Source organism: Heterodontus francisci, chromosome 15 (assembly GCF_036365525.1).
Source record: "Heterodontus francisci isolate sHetFra1 chromosome 15, sHetFra1.hap1, whole genome shotgun sequence".
NCBI classification, from domain to species: Eukaryota; Metazoa; Chordata; class Chondrichthyes; order Heterodontiformes; family Heterodontidae; genus Heterodontus; species Heterodontus francisci.
Window position 1 is genome coordinate 47984296 of NC_090385.1, and position 23157 is coordinate 48007452.

General features: G+C 42.6%; 1 protein-coding gene across 3 annotated transcripts in view; it reads right to left on the bottom strand.

Moving 5' to 3' along the window:
- The window catches only part of LOC137377634 (UDP-N-acetylglucosamine--peptide N-acetylglucosaminyltransferase 110 kDa subunit), an 80310-nt gene that overhangs the window by 19400 nt on the left and 37753 nt on the right, over positions 1-23157 (bottom strand). For all 3 annotated transcript variants that reach the window (XM_068047492.1, XM_068047491.1, XM_068047493.1), the window contains 6 exons: positions 22867-22968; positions 20115-20294; positions 13299-13457; positions 6905-6994; positions 3114-3239; positions 1006-1176 (listed from right to left, as the gene is read on the bottom strand). In XM_068047492.1, the coding sequence (XP_067903593.1) occupies positions 1006-1176; positions 3114-3239; positions 6905-6994; positions 13299-13457; positions 20115-20294; positions 22867-22968 (828 nt within the window). The remainder of the gene's footprint in view (positions 1-1005; positions 1177-3113; positions 3240-6904; positions 6995-13298; positions 13458-20114; positions 20295-22866; positions 22969-23157) is intronic.

Consider the following 23157-nt stretch of genomic DNA (forward strand, 5'->3'; position numbering starts at 1 on the left):
TGGAGACTTCATCAGCATAATTCAAACTGAGTAATATCCTGTTAATTAAGTTGCTATATATTTGTGTAGCACTGGGATTTTGTGATATGCAGGAAGTAATTCACAAAATTTCTAGCGAACTATATTTTCCTGTATAGTAAATGTTATTCTCCACTATTCTATTCAGCATATATCATGGATATAAAACCAAAAATGCTCGGAATGAAGCAACAGTTTATACTACTGCCCACATGGCAGATGAAATGCATACAAGAGAAATTGCGTCAAATTACTGACAGCCTGAGGACACTCAATGAATTTCATGATTTACATATATTTTCCACCACATATTGTGGAAGAGACACTGTTAGGACAGCACCATTCAGTACAAACATATAATGGACACTATAACAAGGGATAGATAGGTTAACATGGTGACCATTGTTACGAGTTCAAAGAAATCCACACTAGAGCTGGGTTATAATTAATAGTAATCACCATGATGGTCTAAAATTATCGCATTTCTCTGACTCTACTGAAGCAAGTCTAAAAGAATGCACTAAAAAGTCTGCCTTCTTCCCAATAATCTTTCCAATAAAGATCCAGCACCTCAGGAATGCACTGCTGCCAGTGCATGAAAGATATTACACATTCAATATTTCACTGGGCATTCCTCAAATTTAAAATGGCTTTAGGCAGCTGATTTGTGACAGGATACTGAATGATCAAAACAGTTCAATATAATGCTTTTAAGACTAAATGTGCAACAGGTTGCAGTGCTTTGGAGCATAAAATGCTACAGCTCAAGTTTGTGCATATAATTCCCAATATTACTTTCTTGCTCTCTAGTACAGCAACAGCCAACGTTAACAGCTGTGGCAGTGTATCACTCTCACTCACTTCATAGCTTAGTTTTACAGCTGCAATGAGGAAAATGTGGGAATGGATCATATATCCAACTACTCAACTATGATGATCTAAGGAAGACTCAGTTACAGTCACAGAAAAGCCAGTTTAATACATTACCTTCAGGTGTGGGAACATGTTAGCATGATCTCCAATAAAGAAGGTGTTGGGCATGTAAGCCAGCTTTTCTGAGTACTGTTCTGCCAGATCAAGTGGTGATGTTTCCTTGTCAGTGATAATGTAATCCATAAATGGGGCTCCACTTGTACCAGGATAACCAAGCCACATTGCCTAGTAACATAAACCTGTACTTTAATACAATTTTTCCATAAAATGACAAATCAATATATCCAAAGTTTATTTATCAGAATACGTAGCAATGAATGGAACATTTTAAGATTAACCATCACAAATCCAGTTTCTGGCTAATCTATAGAAGACATCTCAATTCTATGCTGCACAAAGTATTTAGAGAACTGAAGCAGGATATGGCAGTCCCTTCACTAGAAGATAAATACTCTCATGCAAGAGATGACATTTACATTGATACAGTGCTTGTAGTGCAGCAAAATGTTCCAATGTACTTCATAATCAGCAACTTGCATTTATATAGCATCTTTAACACAGTAAAATGTCCCAAGGTGCTGAACAGGAGCGTTATCAAAAAGAATTTGACACAAAGCCATACAAGGACATATTAGGACACATGACCAAAAGCTTGATCCAAAAGGTAGGTTTTAAGGAGCATCTTAAAAGGAGAGAGAGAGATTGAAAGAGAGGTTTATGAGAGGGAAATCCAGAGCTCAGAGCCTAGGCAGCTGAAAGCACAAATGCCAATGGTGGAGCAACGAAAATCTGGGATATGCGAAAAGTAAGACTTGGAAGGAGTACAAAGATCTCACAGGGTTGCAGGGTTGGAGGAAGTTAGAGATAGGGAGGGGCCAAGCCATCGAGGAATTTGAAAACAAGGCTGAGAATTTTAAAATTGAGGCATTGCTAGACTGGAAGCCAATGTAGGTCAACGAGCACAGGAGTGATGAGTGAAAGGGACTCGGTGCATGTTGGGATATCGACAGCAGACTTTTGGACGACCTCACATTTAGGGAAGGTTGAACATGGGAGGCTGACTAGTAGTGCGTTGGAATAGTCAAGTCTAGAAGTAACAAAGGCATGGATGAGGGTATCCAGAGCAGATGAGCTGAGACAGGGGCAGAGTCAACAACGTTATGGAGGTGGAAGTAGGCAGGCTTGGTAATGGTGTGAATATGTGGTCAGAAATCCACCTCTGTCAAAAACATCACCAAAGTTGCAAATAGTCTGATTCAGCCTCAGACAGTTGCAATAGTGAGGGATGGAGCTGGCAGCTAGTGAATGGAGTTTGTGGCGGGAACAAAGGACAATGGCTTCAGCCTTCCCAATACTTAGTTGAAAGAAATTTCTGCTCATCCAGTACTAGATGTCGGGCAAGCAGTGGAACAAACTGGAGACAGTGGAGGGATCAAAAGAGGTGGTGGTGAGGTAGAGCTGGGTGTTATCAGTGGAATCTGATGTGTTTTCAAATGCGTCAGATCAGAAAGAGCACGAATTAAGACAAAAGGTAGGAAGGACAAGCGAGGAAATGATGGGGACTTCGAAGATCAATGGAGATTAAGAAAGCCAGAAGATCTCTGGGCGAGAATTCTATAACTCATGGTCCTGTCGAAGCAGAATGTTACGAGGGAAGGAAATGGCACTGCACTCTGGACTCAGGATACAAGCTGGCACCAAGAGGTTAGGCTGCAGCAAAAGCTATACAGGGATGGAGACAGAGATGACATTTTGAAATCAATATGCTGGGGAGGAAAGTGGGTGTGATAAGATGCAGGCAAAGAGTTCTGGATGGTTTGGAGTTTGTGTATGTTGGATTTCAGGAGAAGAATAAGAGCACTGGAGCAAATTCCTGGAAAGTTGTGATGGCATAGTTTGTTGGACTTGGCAAAATGCAGTTCAGGTAGGAAGATGGGTAACTTTGAGGAGGGAAAAACACAATTGGTGACGGTTAAGAAACTCAGCTCAAGATCAAGCAAGGCCTCAAGTAGACTGGGGTAAATACTAGAATTAAGAATGATAAGGAAATGCTTAACAGCATAATGATATTAAACTGATGACTATTCTGCAAAGCACGATGTAATGATTTGGTTATCTTTATTTACATCATGGACACACAAATAACTTTGCTGGTTACAGACCTGTATAGGAGCTGGACGCAGAGCAAACAGTTCATTCCGCGCTCCTTTGGTGTATCCATTCATGTTCACAAGAATATGAATTCCATCCTGATGAATACGATCGGCAGCTTTGCCATTGCATGGGATCTGCACACAAAGATGGGAGTCTGATAGGTTTGGGGGAAACTACATGGTGAGCACATACATAATATATCATGAGATGGGCAGTGCTGCAGCACATGGTCCTCTATATGTGTGTGTGTAAAGCTAGGACCCAAGACTGAGCAAAAACTAATGATTTAACTCTAATCTTCCTTTCCCAAACCATATCCCTAGAGATGCAAGAATGCATGTAATTTGGATCACCTGTAGTGCTGCTCTGAGCAAATAACTGACACTCCCTCCAACAATCTGCCTTTCTCCCAGTGTGCAATCCTGCCTCTCTTGCTTAGAGTCTTATATTTTTCAACCCCTACATTTTATCTTGTGCAGCAGTCTTTCTCGCTCAGCTATTTTGCTAAACTACACTTCTCTACCATTATTTTGTGTCTATTGTTTACAACTAGATATCACCTATTTTCTTTGCTCCGAAGCAGAAGGAAAGAAATGGCCTATCGCCTGCCAGAAGCTTTCAATTTTATCTCAGGTAGTTTAATCTGAAGCAGACACCATTTCCAAAATATCTCTTTCTTAAAGCTGCGGTGCTAGTTTACATATTTCCATTACTGCAAGGGAATTCTAGCTTCCATCAGATGACCATAGGTGAGCCAATGCCAAATCTACTGAGTATGAGATGCCTGTAGTTTCAATTATTTTTACAATTCTTTAGAGAGAGAGAAATCTTCTGTTTTATAAAAATTACATGATTTTTCAGGACAGGTGGCTTAATTTAGGATGTAAGATTTCCTTGCTGATAATACCCAGATGATTGAATTGGTCACCGAATGGCCACTAAATAATAAGTGATTAATCAGAGCTTAAACTGCACAACACATACAATCATAGAAAATTTACAGCACAAAAAAAAGAGGCCACTTGGCCCATCGTGTCTATGCTGGCCAAAAATAATCCACCCAGTCTAATCCCACCTTCCAGCATTTGGTCCGTAGCCCTGCAGATTACAGCACTTGAGGTGCATATTCAGACTGCTTTTGAATGGGTTGAGGGTTTCTGCCTCAACTATCCTTTCAGACAGTGAGTTCCAGATCCCCACCACCCTCTGGGTGAAAACATTTTTCTTTATCTCCCCTCTAATCTTTCTACCAATCACTTTAAATCTATGCCCCTAGTCATTGACCTCTCTGCTAAAATAAATAAGCCCTTCACCTCCACTTTATCCTGGCCCCTCAAAATTTTGTACATTTCAATCAGATCTCCCCTCAGCCTTCTCTGTTCCAAGCAGAATAACCCCAACCTATCCAATCTTTCCTCATAGCTGCATTTTTCCAGTCCTGGCAACATCCTCGTAAATCTCCTCTGTACCCTCTCTGCAGAAAGGATATAATTGCACTAATGAGGTGAGCAGAACTGCACACAGTACTCAAGTCGTGGCCTAACTAATGAGTTATACAGTTCCAGTATAACCTCCCTGCTCTTATATTTCATACCTCAGCTAATAAAGGAAAGGATTCCATATGCCTTCTTAATCACCTTACCCACCTGTCCTGCTACCTTCAGGGATCTGTGGACATTCATTCCAAGGTCCCTCACTTCCTCTACACTTCTCAGTGTTTTCCCATTAATCGTGCATTCCTTTGCCTTGTTTGACCTCCCCAAATGCATCACCGCACACTTCCCCAGGTTGAATACCATTTGCCACTTTTCTGCCCATCTCACCCATCCATTGATATCGTTTTGCAGCCTACAGCTATCCTCCTCGCTATGTGCCATACAGCCAATCTGTCATCTGCAAACTTCTTGACAATGCCCCCTACATTTACATCCAAATCGTTAATATATACCACAAAAAACAGGAGAGCCAGTACTGAATCCTGCGGAAGGCCACTGAAAACAGCCCTCCAGTCGCAAAAACACAAACGAGTACTGATGAGTAGTGGATCAAAGTCATTCGCCCGGACTGAATCAAGGGGCCGTGAAGAAAACTGCTCACAAAGATCTAGCAATCGCTGGTGTAGTTTTCCCCTCTTGACGGCATTTCAAATCTGGCGCTGAATCAAGGGAATGTCTTGGCATACAACAACAGTAATGCCAGCAAACAGGTCAAGAAGCACTCACACGCAGCAAACCAGAAAGTTGAAACCACTTCATATGTTATTTTTAATTTAAATTTTCAGACAGTGAAATAAATAATTGAATTAAGATGGAAAGTAAAAAATTGCACTTTTTTTTTTAAACAAAGTAAATTGAAAATCCATAAATATTTAAAATTCACTTTTCAGGGCCAGAGTATTTACCAGCAATCCTAAAGTTAGTACACCACTAAAAATTCAGTTGTACCTCATTCAACCAGGTGCAAATTTTTCAAGAGTTTTTACAACAAGACTGACAACCCAGAAGTGGAAGTTCTAGTCAAATCATCATTGCAATGGAGACTGCAGTTTTTTGGAACCCTATGCACGAGTGCAGACTCACTGACAGAAACTTCTGGATTTCCAAACTATTCTGCGCATGTGCAGGCTCCTGAAGTTGCTGTCAATTTCAGTGGTGTAATGACATCGAATGCTGACAGCTTTGCAGTCATGACTACAGCAAAATCTGGGCCATCGAGTCCTCAGTGCCATACCTCTTGCACAGTTTGTTCGGTGCTACAGCTCTCACAGGAGCTACTGGGAATAATATTTACATTTTTGTTTTTAAAACCTGTTCTGCACCAGAGTATGTATTACGAAGTACTTACAGCACAGAAATAGGTCTATAATCAGTATTTACGCTCCATTCAAGCATTGGCTGTATTTAAGGGGTGTTACACTGTCAAACTCTACAAGGGTGTAGTGAATGAGCAGCTGAACAATAAAAGTTCAAAGTCATCATAACCTCAGTGATGTTTCTCTGGTGCCGTTTTAAGACATTACAATGCCAATGTACGTTTGTACTGGGCAATGTATTTTTTTTTAAACTGCAAAAACAACCAAAAAATCCTGTGATTCCATATAATAAACAAAATTTGACACTGTTTATGTAATGGGCTTTACAACAAGTAGGAACACCAACTCAATATATGTTATTGCAACTGGGACACAGATTGTACTCTAATTCACATACCAAACAGTGGAGCTAGTTACAACAGTTATTGTGCAGCAATCCAATGTTTAACCATTTCACTACTATATGCTGGTTGCCTTATTGCACACAGCTATGACAAGGGGATTCACAGAGGAAAAAACATCTCCAATACAGCACATATTCAAAATATTAAGCTTTAGTGGTATCTTCCAGCTTAGTACATTATAACCAAAACTGTTTTTTAGTGGAAATCCTGATTAGGCCATACATGAGCAAAATGTAAGCAATACTTTGACATCTACTCCACTCCTCAATCACAAGATAGATGAGTGTCACCAAACTTGTTTAGATGTGAAGTTAATTGGCCAAAATGAAAAAAGGGCGAAGGACAAACAGCTGGACCATATGTGCTTTGGTGTTCTTCTGAGCTATAAAAGATTTAAAAAGTAATCCGGTTGGATTGACACTGTGCTTTCCTGTGCTAAAGATTAAGCACTGGGCTAAAATCGCACAGATTGAGATATATGCAATAAGCAGAAGCTATGTATTGAGATGGAATTATATAGTGTACAAGTTCTTGAACAATGCTTTTTCCAAGTGCCTAAACTGCATATCCTAGTAGCTCTTACCTGGGATAGGTCCACAAAATGATTAGCTTCAGCAACTACCTTCACACGAAAATTAGTGCCATCATCAGAACTCAGTGCATAGCAAAAAACCTGCCAGACAGTAGAAACGCAAAAATGAATTGATAAACATTGAATGAAATGCAGCATTAAACGGTTAGAATATATGTCATACTTGCTCTCAATTCCACTAAAACAAGGGCGTCAAAACTAAGTTTAGATGATGGGCCTAATCTGACAGCCTGAAACTTGGCGTGGACCATATTCAAGAAGTTACTTGGACACAACTGGGTAGAAATTGGTACGCATCCATTTTTCGGCTAAGCAGGTTCAACATATCAATATGTAGGCTGAAGAAATCATTGGGAAAGTTTTAATTTTTAAAAAATATCTTCAATAGTGCCAGCAGGAGCAAAAGTGCTCCTCCCAGCTCTGCAGGACCACCGAGAGCCACTGCGAGTCAGCACTCTGCTTTCCTTCATTTTCCTCCACTCCTAAAGGCGTAAATTTGGTCCCTAACACCAGACAAGTTGCCCAGTTCACCACGATAATAAAATGAGAGCCGAGGCCCAAGTCTGAATGAACCTTGGGCCCTGGCTTCTGGCACGTCCGTGAATTTCGACCCCTACTATTTTTGCAGGGTTCACAATGTGTTCTTCGAACCCTCAGAAACTGGTTTTGACGATGCAGCTATTTCACAGGCAATCACGAAGTACAAGTTAACAGAAGCATCACTTATGTGACCAGAATTAACACCGCTGCCATTAAATGACAGTGCTAATTCAAAGATTTATTTTGATGCAACATTTTTATAGATTTACCACCATCGTTCGCTTCATATCTTCAAACGTTATATTCTATCATAGCTACCAATTGTTTACGAATCAAGCATGTGGGCTTTCCATTAATGTTCACAAAGTAATACAAACTGAAATTCATAAATCATATGAACACTGTGGTAATTTACCTATCTGGCAGTAGAATGAGTTCTGTGTTTCAAAACTGCAAGATTGGAAATACAATTGTTGGAGTAACGACAACTACCAGAGCAGTAAAATCATTTTCCATTTGTTTTTTCAAACAATCTAGTGAGGGCGAGGGATTGGGGACTGGAAGGAGGAGGAGGGGGGGGGGACTGGAAGGAGGAGGAGGAGGGGGGGGACTGGAAGGAGGAGGAGGAGGGGGGGGACTGGAAGGAGGAGGAGGAGGGGGGGGACTGGAAGGAGGAGGAGGAGGGGGGGGACTGGAAGGAGGAGGAGGAGGGGGGGGACTGGAAGGAGGAGGAGGAGGGGGGGGACTGGAAGGAGGAGGAGGAGGGGGGGGACTGGAAGGAGGAGGAGGAGGGGGGGGACTGGAAGGAGGAGGAGGAGGGGGGGGACTGGAAGGAGGAGGAGGAGGGGGGGGACTGGAAGGAGGAGGAGGAGGGGGGGGACTGGAAGGAGGAGGAGGAGGGGGGGGACTGGAAGGAGGAGGAGGAGGGGGGGGACTGGAAGGAGGAGGAGGAGGGGGGGGACTGGAAGGAGGAGGAGGAGGGGGGGACTGGAAGGAGGAGGAGGAGGGGGGGGACTGGAAGGAGGAGGAGGAGGGGGGGGACTGGAAGGAGGAGGAGGAGGGGGGGACTGGAAGGAGGAGGAGGAGGGGGGGACTGGAAGGAGGAGGAGGAGGGGGGGACTGGAAGGAGGAGGAGGAGGGGGGGACTGGAAGGAGGAGGAGGAGGGGGGGACTGGAAGGAGGAGGAGGAGGGGGGGACTGGAAGGAGGAGGAGGAGGGGGGGACTGGAAGGAGGAGGAGGAGGGGGGGGACTGGAAGGAGGAGGAGGAGGGGGGGACTGGAAGGAGGAGGAGGAGGGGGGGACTGGAAGGAGGAGGAGGGGGGGACTGGAAGGAGGATGAGGGGGGGACTGGAAGGAGGAGGAGGGGGGGGGACTGGAAGGAGGAGGAGGAGGGGGGGACTGGAAGGAGGAGGAGGAGGGGGGGACTGGAAGGAGGAGGAGGAGGGGGGGACTGGAAGGAGGAGGAGGAGGGGGGGACTGGAAGGAGGAGGAGGGGGGGGGGACTGGAAGGAGGAGGAGGGGGGGGGGACTGGAAGGAGGAGGAGGGGGGGGGGACTGGAAGGAGGAGGAGGGGGGGGGGACTGGAAGGAGGAGGAGGGGGGGGGGACTGGAAGGAGGAGGAGGGGGGGGGGACTGGAAGGAGGAGGAGGGGGGGGGGACTGGAAGGAGGAGGAGGGGGGGGGGACTGGAAGGAGGAGGAGGGGGGGGGGACTGGAAGGAGGAGGAGGGGGGGGGGACTGGAAGGAGGAGGAGGGGGGGGGACTGGAAGGAGGAGGAGGAGGGGGGGACTGGAAGGAGGAGGAGGAGGGGGGGACTGGAAGGAGGAGGAGGAGGGGGGGACTGGAAGGAGGAGGAGGAGGGGGGGACTGGAAGGAGGAGGAGGAGGGGGGGACTGGAAGGAGGAGGAGGAGGGGGGGACTGGAAGGAGGAGGAGGAGGGGGGGACTGGAAGGAGGAAGGGGGACTGGAGGAGGAGGAGGAGGAGGAGGGGACAGGACGAACAAAATGTGGCAGCTTTGTGGGATTCAATAATTAGGAGAACAGATAACATCCTTTGTAAGCAGGATTGCATGTCCCAAATGCTATGTTGCCTAACCTCTGCCGGGATGAGACATCACGAACGAGATTGGAAGGATATCAGAAAGAGAGAGGGATGATCCAGTTATTGAGATCCATGTTGGGACCAACAACATTGGGAAGAGTAGGAAATCGGTCCTGTTTGGATCGCTAAAGGTAGGTCCTGCCCAGCAAAACTGAGTGAAATTTTTCAAGAGGTAACTAAGGTAGTGGACAGGGGAGCGTCTATGGATATTATTTACATGGACCTCCAGCAGGCCTTTGATAATGTCCCTCATAAGAGATTGTTAAATAAAGTTAAGCTCATAGAACTGAAGGCAAAGAATTGACCTGGTCAGGAAATTGGCTGAGCAGGGATAACGGCAGAACGCGACTAGTAGTGTCCTGCAATTACGCGTTGGTGCCTCATCGGACGGCTTAGATATAAAGCCATATTATCCAAATTTGCTTATGATACAAAGATAGGCGGTATTGTAAGCAGTGTAGATGGAAGCATAACATTACAAAGAGCTATTGATAGATTAAATGAATGGATAAAACTGTGGCAAATGGCAAATATGAGGTCATCCACTTTGGCCCAAAAAGAAGTAAACAGGGTACTTTCCAAATGGTAAAAAACTAGAAACAGTGTAGGTCCAAAGAGACTTGGAGATCCAGTTACATGATCATTAAAATGTCATGAACAGATACAGAAAATAATTGAACAGGCGAATGGAATGCTGGCCTTTTTTCTGGAAGAATAGAATACAAGGGGGTAGAAATCATGCTTGAGCTGTTCAAAGCCCTGGTTAGACCACACCTGGAGGACTGTGGCCAGCTCTGGGCACCACAACTTAGGAAGGATATACTGGCCTTAAAGGGAGTGCAGCTTTAGCTTACCAGAATGATACATGGACTGCACAGATTAAATTACAATGAGATATTACACAAACTAGGGTTGTATTCCCAGGAATTTTGGACGGTTAAGGATTTGATCAAAGATTTCAAGAGATTAACGGGAACAGACAGTCGAAAGAAAGAGAAACAATTTCCACTGGTCAGAAAGTCTAGGACTAGATGGCGCATTTAAAAAATCAGAACCACGCTTTTCAGGAGTGAAAGTAGGAAACGCTTCGCACAAAGGATGGTAGAAGTTTGGAACTATCTTCCACAAACAATTGATGCTACATCCAATTGCTAGATGCTAATTTAAATGTTAACCAAAGGTATTAAGAGTTATGGAGTAAAGGCAGATAAATGGAGTTAAGTCACAGATCAGCCATGATCTCACGGAATGACAGAACAGGCTCAAATAGGCCCACCAGTAAAGCACAGGCTGTGTCCTCTGGTTCTACCTTTGTCCTTTCAAGAAGTTCTCAGCCTCTGCTGATTATCCCTCACAGCAGTGCAGTTGAGGATAGGAACTCACAGGAGAAAAAAAAAACTGTTTTGCTCTCATATGATGGTACTATATACTCGATACATGAATTCCCACTACCGAAAAGATCAGAACTGATGGGCCAAATGCCAACATTTTAGGGATCTGATAGAACCATTTTTCAGCAAGAAGGGAATCGATGACCACCCTCCAGTGCAATGGGATGGTACATTAAAAGATCAAGCATCCTGAAATTGTAAAAGATAATACAGTACATACAGCAAGCAATTAAGAAGGCTAATGGTATGTTAGCCTTTATTGCAAGAAGATTTGAGTACAGGAGTAGTGAAGTCTTGCTTCAATTGTATAGAACCTTGGTTAGAATGTACCTGGAGTAGTGTGTGCAGTTTTGGCCCCCTTATCTTAGGAAGGATATTATTGCCATAGAGGGAGTGCAATGAAGGTTCACCATACTTGTTTCCAGGTTGACGGGACTGTCCTGTGAAGAGAGATTGGGGAAACTCGGCCTGTATTCTCTAGAGTTTCTAAGAGTGAGAGGTGATCTCATTGAAACCTACAAAATACTTAAAGGGATAGACAGGCAGGATAGTTGCAGTTAAGATGCTTCCCCTGGTTCTAGACTCCCCAACCAGGGGACACAATTTCAAAATAAGGGGGAAGCCACTTAGGACAGAAGTGAGGAGAAATTTCTTCACTCAAAGGGTTGTGAATCTGTGGAATTCTCTACCCCCAGAGGTTGTGGAAGCTCAGTCATCGAGTATGTTTAAAGCAGAGATTGACAGATTTCTAAATACAAAAGACATAAGGGGATATGAGGATAGTGTGAAGAAAAGGGCATTGAAGTGGATGATCAACTATGATCGCACTGAATTGCAGAGCAGGCTCAATGGGCTGTAAGGCCTGCTCCTATGTTCCTCCCACAGCCAAAGACTTGCAGGTTGATAGGTAAATTGGCCATTGTAAATTGCCCCTAGTGTAGGTAGGTGGTAGGAGAATTGAGGGAAGGTGGGGATGTGGTAGGGAATATGGGATTAAATGTAGGATTAGTATAAACGGGTGATTGTTGGTCGGCACAGACTCAGTGGGCCGAAGGGCCTGTTTCAGTGCTGTATCTCTCTCTGACTCTATGTTCCCTAAAACTTGCCTTTTATTCACAAGAATTTAAACTTCCCTCTCAATCGAGACGCATTACCAAATTAACCAAACTTATACATTTGTAGAAGACAAAGTATCCATACACACAAGTCTCAAATTAAGCAAACTCGATGAACAGAGATATTCGCTCATGTGAATGAGGCCTAATTAAATCATAATCTCACAAACATGAACCTGTTGCACTTGATAATTTGATTCCACACAATTGCAACAACACAAAACAGGTTCATGATCCAGAAGACAAAAAAGGTCACAGCCCACAAAAACCAGTACCAAAAACTTTATAACTTGCAGAAACCTGCAAAACATATGCAGTCAAATTAGTAATCTTTATTGCAACAGCACTTTAAATACAGGATTTCTAGTTGTTCTTTCACCAAAGACTTTATCAGAATCAAAACTTCTCGCTCTGGAAAAAGCTATATAGAGCTGTCCAAACAGGCCTAGGAATATAAAAAAATGTTGTCAAGAGTCTGACCTTGTGACTTGTTTATAGTCATAGAAGGTGTGCCTACTGGGAACTGTTTTCTCCGGAGTTGAAAAGGCAGGTTTACATCTGATGGGCTCATTATTATTCAAGGAATAAACACGCTACTTCCTTGAAATCTACCTGCTATAATTTCAGCATCTACCAATCTTCTGAACTACCAATTTTGTTCCATGAAAACGTCCTTCTTTAGGATTCAACTTTCGTAGCAACATTATAACTGCTCCTTCCTTAAGTATAATTTTGTGCTGTGGCATGCACATTGCAGTTTTACTAGAAACTCTGAGGAGTATAGACTGTTATCTTCTTTGTCTATAATCAATGCTTATGTATTAGTTTCTGAAACTTTCTTCATTCAAATCTAGCGAATCTACATTTTTAGCACAAAGAATAGCTTTTGAATAGTAAGTTGTACCAAATTGTCCCTCCCATTTTGCCACACTTAACTAATTCCATCAGCTCATCCACCCCTTTTCCATTCCTTCCATCCACATCCCTTCCATCAATCCCATCCTATCCTTCACGGAAACAATCACTCCAGCCAGGGTAACTTTGTTCTTTGGCTCCCCTTACCCTTCCTATGTTTTTGTGCTCCACGAAACCTACTACCACCACCCATCGTTGGCAGAACAGGCTCCTGAGGCACATGTGCACCACCCATAAAATAAACACACCAGATACGCCCCTTAAACTTATAAATCAAAACAGTCTAGACAGCCAAAAACTGAGTATTATAGATTCCTAGTTACCTCAAATTTTTCAGAATTGTGCATCCCAGGGATTGACTGCATCAGATGAGAGGTGGGGTGGTTCCCAAAATCTGAACTCACAAAACCAATTTTCAGACGTCCATTACTAGATTTCAAGTCTTTTGGATGTTCATATGGTGGCTTGTGAAGCACATTAATCTGCAAAGAAAAACCGCGGCTGTTATCACAAAGGTCACCTTGTAGCATCACCATAGAATGTGAGAGTGAGAGTTCACATGGGGTGGGGAGGGAAGAGAAACATCAGTTAGCGCCTCACAATGTCACTTGAGGCCTAAATGCAGCTCCTTGAAAGGCCTGTTTAGTGACTATCAACGAACCTATAGAGATACAAAAGATAATGAGTGCCATCAGCTCCAATAGGCAGCCTTTCACTCTGATCAACTAACCAATAAATTTAAAACTGATCACATAAGTAATTATCAGCATAAATATACCACTTAGAGTATTAAACCAAGAAATGAGGGGAGCTTGTAATAAACAAAATGTAATAATAATGCAGGCACTTCAGTCTACATATAGACTGGACAAATCAAATTAGCAAAAGTAGCGTGGAGGATGAGTTCATGGAATGCAGGGCGGCACAGTGGTTAGCACCGCAGCCTCACAGCTCCAGCGATCCGGGTTCAATTCTGGGTACTGCCTGTATGGAGTTTGCAAGTTCTCCCTGTGTCTGCGTGGGTTTCCTCCGGGTGCTCCGGTTTCCTCCCACATGCCAAAGACTTGCACTGACTCGGTGGGCCAAAGGGTCTGTTTCAGTGCTGTATCTCTAAAACCTAAAGCATTTGAGATCAACTGGAAAACAGGCTATATTAGATCTTGTTTTGGGCAAGACGACAGGGTTAAGTAGTAATCTCACAGTAAGCGATCCTCTGGGGAAGAGTGATCATATAATAAATCAGTGTGAAATTCTGACAGTGATGTAGACAAATTCAAAACTAGAGTACTGAACTTAAATAAAGCCAATTACAAAAGTATTAGTTGTGAGTTGGCTAATACAGATTGGTAAACTGGATTAAAAGTTATGATGGTAGATAAGCAAAGGCAAACATTTAAAGAAACATTTTATAACTCTCAACAAATCTACATTCCAATGAGACATAAATCTCCACGCGACAAGAGATCCATCTGTGGTTGACTAAATAGGTTAAAGAGAGTACTGGATTAAAAGAGGAGGCTTATAATATTGCCAAGAAGAGTAATAAGACTGAGGATTGGTAATTTTTAGATACCAGCAAAGATGACCAAAAAATTAACACATGGAGGAAATAAAGTAAAAGCAAACGAGCCAAAAATATAAAAACAGATAAGAGCTTCTACAAGTATGCAAAAAGAGAGTAGAAAAATAATCATGGGTTCCTTAAGAAGGTGCGACAGGAGAAATTATAATGGGGATTAAGGAAATGGCAGAGATGTTAAACAAGTGTTGTGTCTGTCTTCAAGGTAGAAGACATAAAAAATAGACCAGAAATAGCAGGGAACCAAGAATCTAATGAAAGTGAGGAACTTAAAAAGTATTAATAGCAAAGGAAAAGTAGTGGAGAAATTAATGGGACTGTAAGCCAACAAATCCCCCCATCGGCCTACATCCTAGGGTTTGAAAAAAGGTGGCTGGAGAGATAGTGTACGCACTGGTTGTGATCTTCAAAAATTCTCTAGATTCTAGCATGGTCCCAGCGAAGAAAGCAAATGTAACACTGCTATTCAAGAAAGGAGTGAGAAAGAAAACAAGGAGCTACAAGCCGATTAGTCTGACATAAGTTGTCATGAAAATGCTGGAATCCCTTAGGAACATAGGAGCAGGAGTAGGCCATTCAGCCCATCGAGCCTGCTCTGCCATTCGATATGATCATGGCTGATCATGCACTTCAATGCCTTTTTCCCCACACTATCCTCATATCCTCTTATGTCATTTGTATTTAGAAATCTGTCAATCTCTGCTTTAAACATACTCAATGACTGAGCTTCCACAACCTCTGGGGGTAGAGAATTCCAAAGATTCACAACCCTCTGAGTAAAGAAATTTCTCCTCAACTCTGTCCTAAGTGGCTTCTCCCTTATTTTGAAATTGTGTCCCCTAGCTCTAGACTCTCCAACCAGGGGAAACACCTTAGCTGCAACTACCCTGCCTGTCTATCCCTTTAAGTATTTTGTAGGCTTCAATGAGATGACCTCTCATTCTTCGAAACTCTAGAGAACACAGGCCAAATTTCCCCAATCTCTCTTCACAGGACAGTCCCGCCATCTCGGGGACAAGTCTGGTGAACCTTCATTGCACTCCCTCTATGGCAGTAATATCCTTCCTAAGGTAAGGGGACCAAAACTGCACACAGTACTTCAGGTGCTATACAATTGAAGCAAGACTTCACTACTCCTGTACTCAATTCCTCTTACGATAAAGGCGAACATACCATTAGCCTTCTTAATTGCTTGCTGCACCTGCACGTTAGCTTTCAGTGACTTATTGACAAGGACACCCAGGTTCCTTTGTCCATCTACACTTTCTAATCTCTTAACATTTAAGAAATACTCTGCACATCTGTTTCACCTACCAAAGTGGATAACCTCAAATTTTTCCACATTATGTTCCATCTGCCATGTTCTTGCCCACTCACCAAGTCTTTCCAAATCCCTTTGAAGCCGCTTTGCATCGTCCTCACAACGCACATTCCCACCGAGTTTTGTGTCATCCGCAAACTTGGAAATACTATATTTGGTCCCCACATCCAAATCATTGATATATATTGTGAACAGCTGTGGCCCAAGCACTGATCCCTGCAGTACCCCACTAGTCACAGCTTGCCAAAGCGAGAATGACCCGTTTATTCCTACACTGTTTTCTGTCTGTTAACCAAGCCTGCATATTACCTCCTATCCCATGTGCTTCAATTTTGCTAACCAACCTCCTGTGGGGGACTTTATCAAAGGCCTTTTGAAAATCCAAGTATACCACGTCCACCAACTCCCTTTTATCAACTCTGTTAGTATCATCCTCAAAATACTCCAACAGGTTCGTCAAACATGGTTTCTCATTCATAAATCCATGTTGACTATGCCCAATCAGATTATTATCCAAATGTCCATTTATCACATCCTTTAGAATAGATTCTAGCATTTTCCCAATGACTGATGTAAGGCCAACAGGTCTGTAATTCCCTGTTTTCTCTCTCCCTCCCTTCTTAAATAGTGGGGTGGCATTTGCGACCTTTCAATCTGCAGGAACTGCTCCAGAATCTATAGAATTTTGGAAGATGATCACCAATGCATCCATTATATCCATAGCTACCTCTTTCAATACTCTGGGATGTAGCATATCAGGTCCAGGGGACTTATCAACCATCAACTCCATTAATTTTTCCAATACAAGCTTCTGACTAATACTAATTTCCTTCAATTCCTCATTCCCCCAAATCCTTGGATCTCTAATTCTAGGAGAATTCTTGTATCTTCCTCAGTGAAGACAGAGGCAAAGTAACCATTGCCTTATTAAGGCAGTGATAACAGGGCACTTAGAAAATTATATGATTAGGTAAACATATGATTAAGCAGACTTAATACAATTTGATGAAAGGGAAATCTTATTTGACAAATCTGTCAAATTTTGAGAGAAAAATTGACATTTTTTGAGAAAGTAACTAGCAAGATAAATAATGGGGAAATCAATGGATGTAGAATATCTGGAATTTCAAAAGGTATTCGGAAAGATGTCACATGAAAGCTTGTTGTGCCAAGTATGGATTCATGGGGTTGGGGAAATATATTACATGGATACAGAATTGATAAAAAGACAGAACAGCAGAAATAAATGGGTCATTTTCAGGTTGGCAGGCTGTCTCTAGTGATGTGACTGAAGGATCAGTGCTTTGGCCTCAGCTATTTACCATCTAAATCATGAATATAGATTAAGCAAGTGAGTGTAATGTATCCAAATTTGCTGATGATACAAAGGTAGGTGGAAAAGCAAGTTGTGAGGAGGAATGAGTCTGCAAAAGGATACTAACAGGTTAAGTGAGTGGGCAAGAAGGTGGCAGATGGAGTATAGTTATTCACTTTGTTGGAAAGAATAGACAAACAGATTTTTTTTTTTAAATAGTTGCTTGTTGGTACCTTGGCAATATGAAAGGCACAATTCAACATCGCGGCACCTCATCAGACCCCTTTCCTATCCTGAGTGGCGTGAAACAGGGCTGTGTTCTCGCACCCACACTTTTTGGGATTTTCTTTTCCCTGCTGCTCTCACATGCGTTCAAGTCTTCAGAAGAAGGAATTTTCCTCCACATAAGATCAGGAGGCAGGTTGTTCAACCTTGCCCATCTAAGAGCGAAGTCCAAAGTACAGAAAGTCCTCATCGGGGAACTCCTCTTTGCTGACGATGCTGCTTTAACATCTCACACTGAAGAGTGTCTGCAGAGTCTCATCGACAGGTTTGCGGCTGCCTGCAACGAATTTGGCCTAACCATCAGTCTCAAGAAAACGAACATCATGGGACAGGACGTCAGAAATGCTCCATTCATCAATATTGGCGACCACGCTCTGGAAGTGGTTCAAGAGTTCACCGACCTAGGCTCAACTATCACCAGTAACCTGTCCCTAGATGCAGAAATCAACAAGCGCATGGGAAAGGCTTCCACTGCTATGTCCAGACTGGCCAAGAGAGTGTGGGAAAATGGCGCACTGACACGGAACACAAAAGTCCGAGTGTATCAAGTCTGTGTCCTCAGTACCTTGCTCTATGGCAGCGAGGCCTGGACAACGCATGTCAGCCAAGAGCAATGTCTCAATTCATTCCATCTTCGCTGCCTCCAGAGAATACTTGGCATCAAGTGGCAGGACCATATCTCCAACACAGAAGTCCTCGAGGCTGCCAACACCCCCAGCTTATACACACTACTGAGTCAGCGGCGCTTGAGATGGCTTGGCCATGTGAGCCGCATGGAAGATGGCAGAATCCCCAAAGACACATTGTACAGCGAGCTCGCCACTGGTATCAGACCCACCGGCCGTCCATGTCTTCGCTTTATAGACGCCTGCAAACGCGACATGAAGTCCTGTGACATTGATCACAAGTCGTGGGAGTCAGTTGCCAGCGTTGGCCAGAGCTGGTGGGCAGCCATAAAGGCGGGGCTAAAGTGTGGCGAGTCGAAGAGACTTAGCAGTTGACGGGAAAAAAGACAGAGGCGCAAGGGGAGAGCCAACTGTGTAACAGCCCCGACAAATTTTTCTGCAGCACCTGTGGAAGAGCCTGTCACTCTAGAATTGGCCTTTATAGCCACTCCAGGCACTGCTCCACACACCACTGACCACCTCCAGGCGCTTACCCGTTGTCTCTCGAGATAAGGAGGCCAAAGAAAGAAGGTACATTGGCCATTACTGCAAGGAGGTTGGAGCACAAGAGTAAGGAAGTTTTGCTGCAATTGTACAGGGCTTTGGCGAGACCACATCTGGAGTACTGTGTGCAGTTTTAGTCTCTGCACCCAAAAACGATATATTTGCCCTGGATGGGGCGCTATAAAGGATCACTAGATTGATTCCTGGGATAACAGAATTGAACTATGAAGAGACATTGAGTAGAATGGGCTTATACCTCTGGAGTTTAGAAGAATGAGAGGTGACCTCATTTAAACATAAGATTCTGAGAGGGCTTGATAGGATAGACACTGAAAGACTGTTTCCCCTGGCTGGAGAATCTAGAACTCAGGGGCATAGATGAGGAGAGATTTCTACACTTTGAAGGTTGTGAATATTTGGAATTCCCTACCCCAGAGCACTGTAGATGCTCAGTCATTGAGTACATTCAAGAGATCGATAGATTTTTGAACTCTAAGGGAATCAAGGGATATGAGAATTGGGCTGGAAAGTGGATTTGAGATGGAAGATCAGCCATGATCTTATTACAAGGCATAACAGGCTCAAGAGGTTTATTCCTGCTCCTATTTCTTGTGTTATGTTCACTCTTCTAGAAGAGGGAGAGAAAATAAAGTTCATAAAACAATAAACCAACCCAGTCTCAAAAGCGGATACCGCCATTGGTACTGCAAGCACATACCTTTTGTGTTCAGAATTTAACTCTTTAAAGAATGTCATTTAAAGCTTTTGTGTTTTCTTCACATCAGTTCTCAAAACTGATTTCTGAAATTCCTGGAAAGCTTCCTCCAAAAAGATAAGCACAACTTACAGAATCACAGCTTGAAATTAATTTAGCACATCAAGGAAATGTTATTTCGAGCTCTCCTTCTGTCAATTTTAACATTGTGAATCAAATACTTTATTCCATCAGTTGAGTTCTTAAAAAGTAACTACTGTCCCTACAAAGGCTAAAAATAAACAAAAACACCACCTACGTTCAGTAAAGTAATTTAGTACAATTATACAGTACTATTTAAAGTAGGAAGTTACATCACCTATGCTGCTTCTTGGCATAGCTGCCGTCGTTATTATGTCTGCATTGTCTACAGTGCTTGAAGCAGCAACCTTCTGCCTCGAAAGGTGAGATTACTACCCCTGAAGCAAGCTGATACTTTTCTAAGCAAAGGAAGAATTGTTATGGGGGGGAAAAATATGAGAGATACAGACAGACACACACAGAAGTAGAAACAGAGACAAAAAGACCAAAACACCAGAGAGTAACCAGATGTGTTAAAAACATATTTTTGCTACCAGGACACCACTTTCAAAGATTCAGTAAATTATTTTGTGACGTTGGGGTAGTTGGAAGAATCTTCTATCTCATACATTGCAGAAGTTGCGACATGCAGCACAATTATAAGCAAGATTACATTATACATAATTATATACTACCTTGTCAAGACAGAGATTTCCATGTCGCTCAGCAATGGCTTTACGGAAGGCATGGGACAGTGGGTACAACATGCTGTGGTGTGGATGCACAGATGGCAGTCGATTTTTGTCCAGTTGGTCAGCTACAATACTGACCAATTTCTTCATCCGCTCATCATAATCTGTCCAGTCACATACAATCTGCAGGCAACAGAAGGTTGAATTTAACGACTTAGTTGAAATACAAGTGTATTTTTAATTTTGACTACATTCGGACATATATGCTTCGCAATTACGAAATAATGGCAGATGAGTAAGGCCACTCTGACCATCTTAGCTCGTGTCCAGATGATGGCTCTATTTAGGGAGACTCTCTAACAGGCAATTTACCAGTTACCAATTTGAACATATGCTCCTTTGTCTTATCTTAGTTCATCTTGGAGTCATGCTTTTTTTCCTATAAATTAATGCTTCTGCAACACTATTTTAACAAGGTGCCAGTTAATCACCTATATTTTACTATTTTGGCAGTTTGCTTTAACAACTGCTCCAAAGTTCTTGAATATATTCTTGAATATTTGTGGGGCGGCACAGTGGTTAGCACCGCAGTCTCACAGCTCCAGCGACCTGGGTCCAATTCTGGGTACCGCCTGTATGGAGTTTGCAAGTTCTCCCTGTGTCTGCGTGGGTTTCCTCCAGGTGCTCCGGTTTCCTCCCACATGCCAAAGACTTGCAGGTTGATAGGTAAGTTGGCCATTATAAATTGCCCCTAGTACAGGTAGGTGGTAGGGAAATATATAGGGACAGATGGGGATGTGGTAGGAATATGGGATTAGTGTGGGATTAGTATAAATGGGTGGTTGATGGTCGGCACAGACTCGGTGGGCCGAAGGGCCTGTTTCAGTGCTGTATCTCTAAACAATAAACTAAACAAATCAAAAAAAGGATAGGGAACCAGGTATCTTCACCACTATCAAAGAGAGCCCAGACTGATTCATAATGTCCTCTTTCATTGAATTTGACAATTTGATCTGATGTGGGCAGCCGAACACATCAGCTTCGCCATATGTGCCAGTGATGGGTTTTTTTCGAGAATTGATGGTCCTTCCCTCAGCATCACGAAAGGTCTCAACTATATTGACTAGTTTCTTGCATTTGTAAGAATAGGGACTCAGGTCATCAACTGTGATTCTTATACAAAAAATGCTTGTACAAAGAAATCATTGGGGTCCTAGAGAAAGAGCATCATGCAATGTAACGCTTTGTACAAAATATGAAGGTTTTTGGTTTAACTTGTTTTAAAATTTTGGTTGTATATATAAACTCTGATTTTTTTATTTAAAAGAGAGAAGGGAATAATTGTATATTAATTATGTGCAATTGTAAGCAGGTGGTAGGCATTAACTGGAGATTCACTTGGGCAGTGATAGACACAGACTGACACTGTGGTTGTTGGGTTAGGAGGTGATTGCTTGTAATGTGTCACTCTGTAAATAAATGCTTAATAAATAAATGTGTAAATATTGGCTCCAGTTCTATCCTTCGCCAGCTGGCTTTGTGGAGTATAACATGTGGCACTTTGAATTGAAGTGGCACCCATGTGACCATCATTAACTGATCCAAGATCTATGCTGTGAATTAAGTTAATGTGTGAATAGCAATAAGGCTCTGGATTCAGACCAGGAATTATCTCCAAAGCTCATTCTTCATTCCTTTCCCCCATGCTCCATCACCCCCACCCTCACCGTGCTTCAAATTTAAATTTTGAACATTAGCCATTATCCAAGCTAATTATGTTACACTACGATTCCAAATGAACAGTTGCATAACATGGAGAACAAACATATGGAGACATGCCCTTTTCACTGTCTAATAGTCAACGACATGGCTTTGTGATACATATTCTTAATGTATTTTACACTCAAAGCTTACGAGTTGTGCATCTTTGCACGTTTGTAAAGCTGTGTTTGAATTCATTATCAAAAGTGAATCAAATGCCATTTTAGCATATGGTTATAGGAGCAGTGCCATAATAAACTGGCTTCATCATAAAGACAGTGGACATATGGCCCATCTCAAATCAGGCAATAATCAGAAACTTTGCTGGTGGGGAAAGTGACAATCTTGCAAACAATCATACATTTTGTTTGACAGTCCCACAGACTCTCAACTAATCAAATTTTATATTTTCTTACCTGGGCCTTCACCTGCCTTTCATCCCTTGTCAGAACTGAACTACACTTCAAGAGTTGTTATGTATTGTACATCACAATTTATGTACTTTTCTCCAAATTATGATTTGCAGCTGCTATATGGTGGCTATGTTGCAGTTTAACCAGATACCATTGTACACAAAAAAAAAAGTGGTTAGAATGTGGAACCTGCTGCCACAAGTAGTTCAGGCAACTAGCATAGATGCACTGACGGGGAAGCTAGATAAACACACAAGGCAGAAAGGAATAGGAGGATATGTTGATGGGTTTAGATGAAGGAGAGGAGGCTCATGTGAAGCATTAATACCCGTGCACACCTGTTAGTCCAAATGGCCAGTGCTGTAAATAGTATGTAATATTATGCATCTTTTGCATGACCAAACAGAATGAAGTAGCTTAAGATACTCCACAGCTATAGGGCACAACCATACCAGAAAAAGCTAATTCCAAGTGCTAATGCAACGCCAGAAGACTCCAAGCACCCCAAGTTACTAGTAGTGTAAAAGACCAAGTTCTGCTCCACTGAAATAAGCGCATCCAATTCATTAGGTGTCAGTTACCTGCAAGCAGTGTGCCAGATTACAATAGGCATCTGGGAAGTCTGGCTTTAGCTTTAGTGCAGTTCTGTAGGAAGCAATGGCTTCTGGAATATTTCCTGAATCCTGTAACAAAAAGGGAACTTGGTTTGTGTTTTACTGCCTATGGAATAATATTATAATCTCAACCCATTAATAATCAATAAGCCTTTAGCAACTAGATCTACTTAAAATACTTGTGGTGTATCACATACTTAAATCCACGTGACTGGCTCGTAAATGATAAGAATCACTCCCCAGTGTGATTAGGTCAGA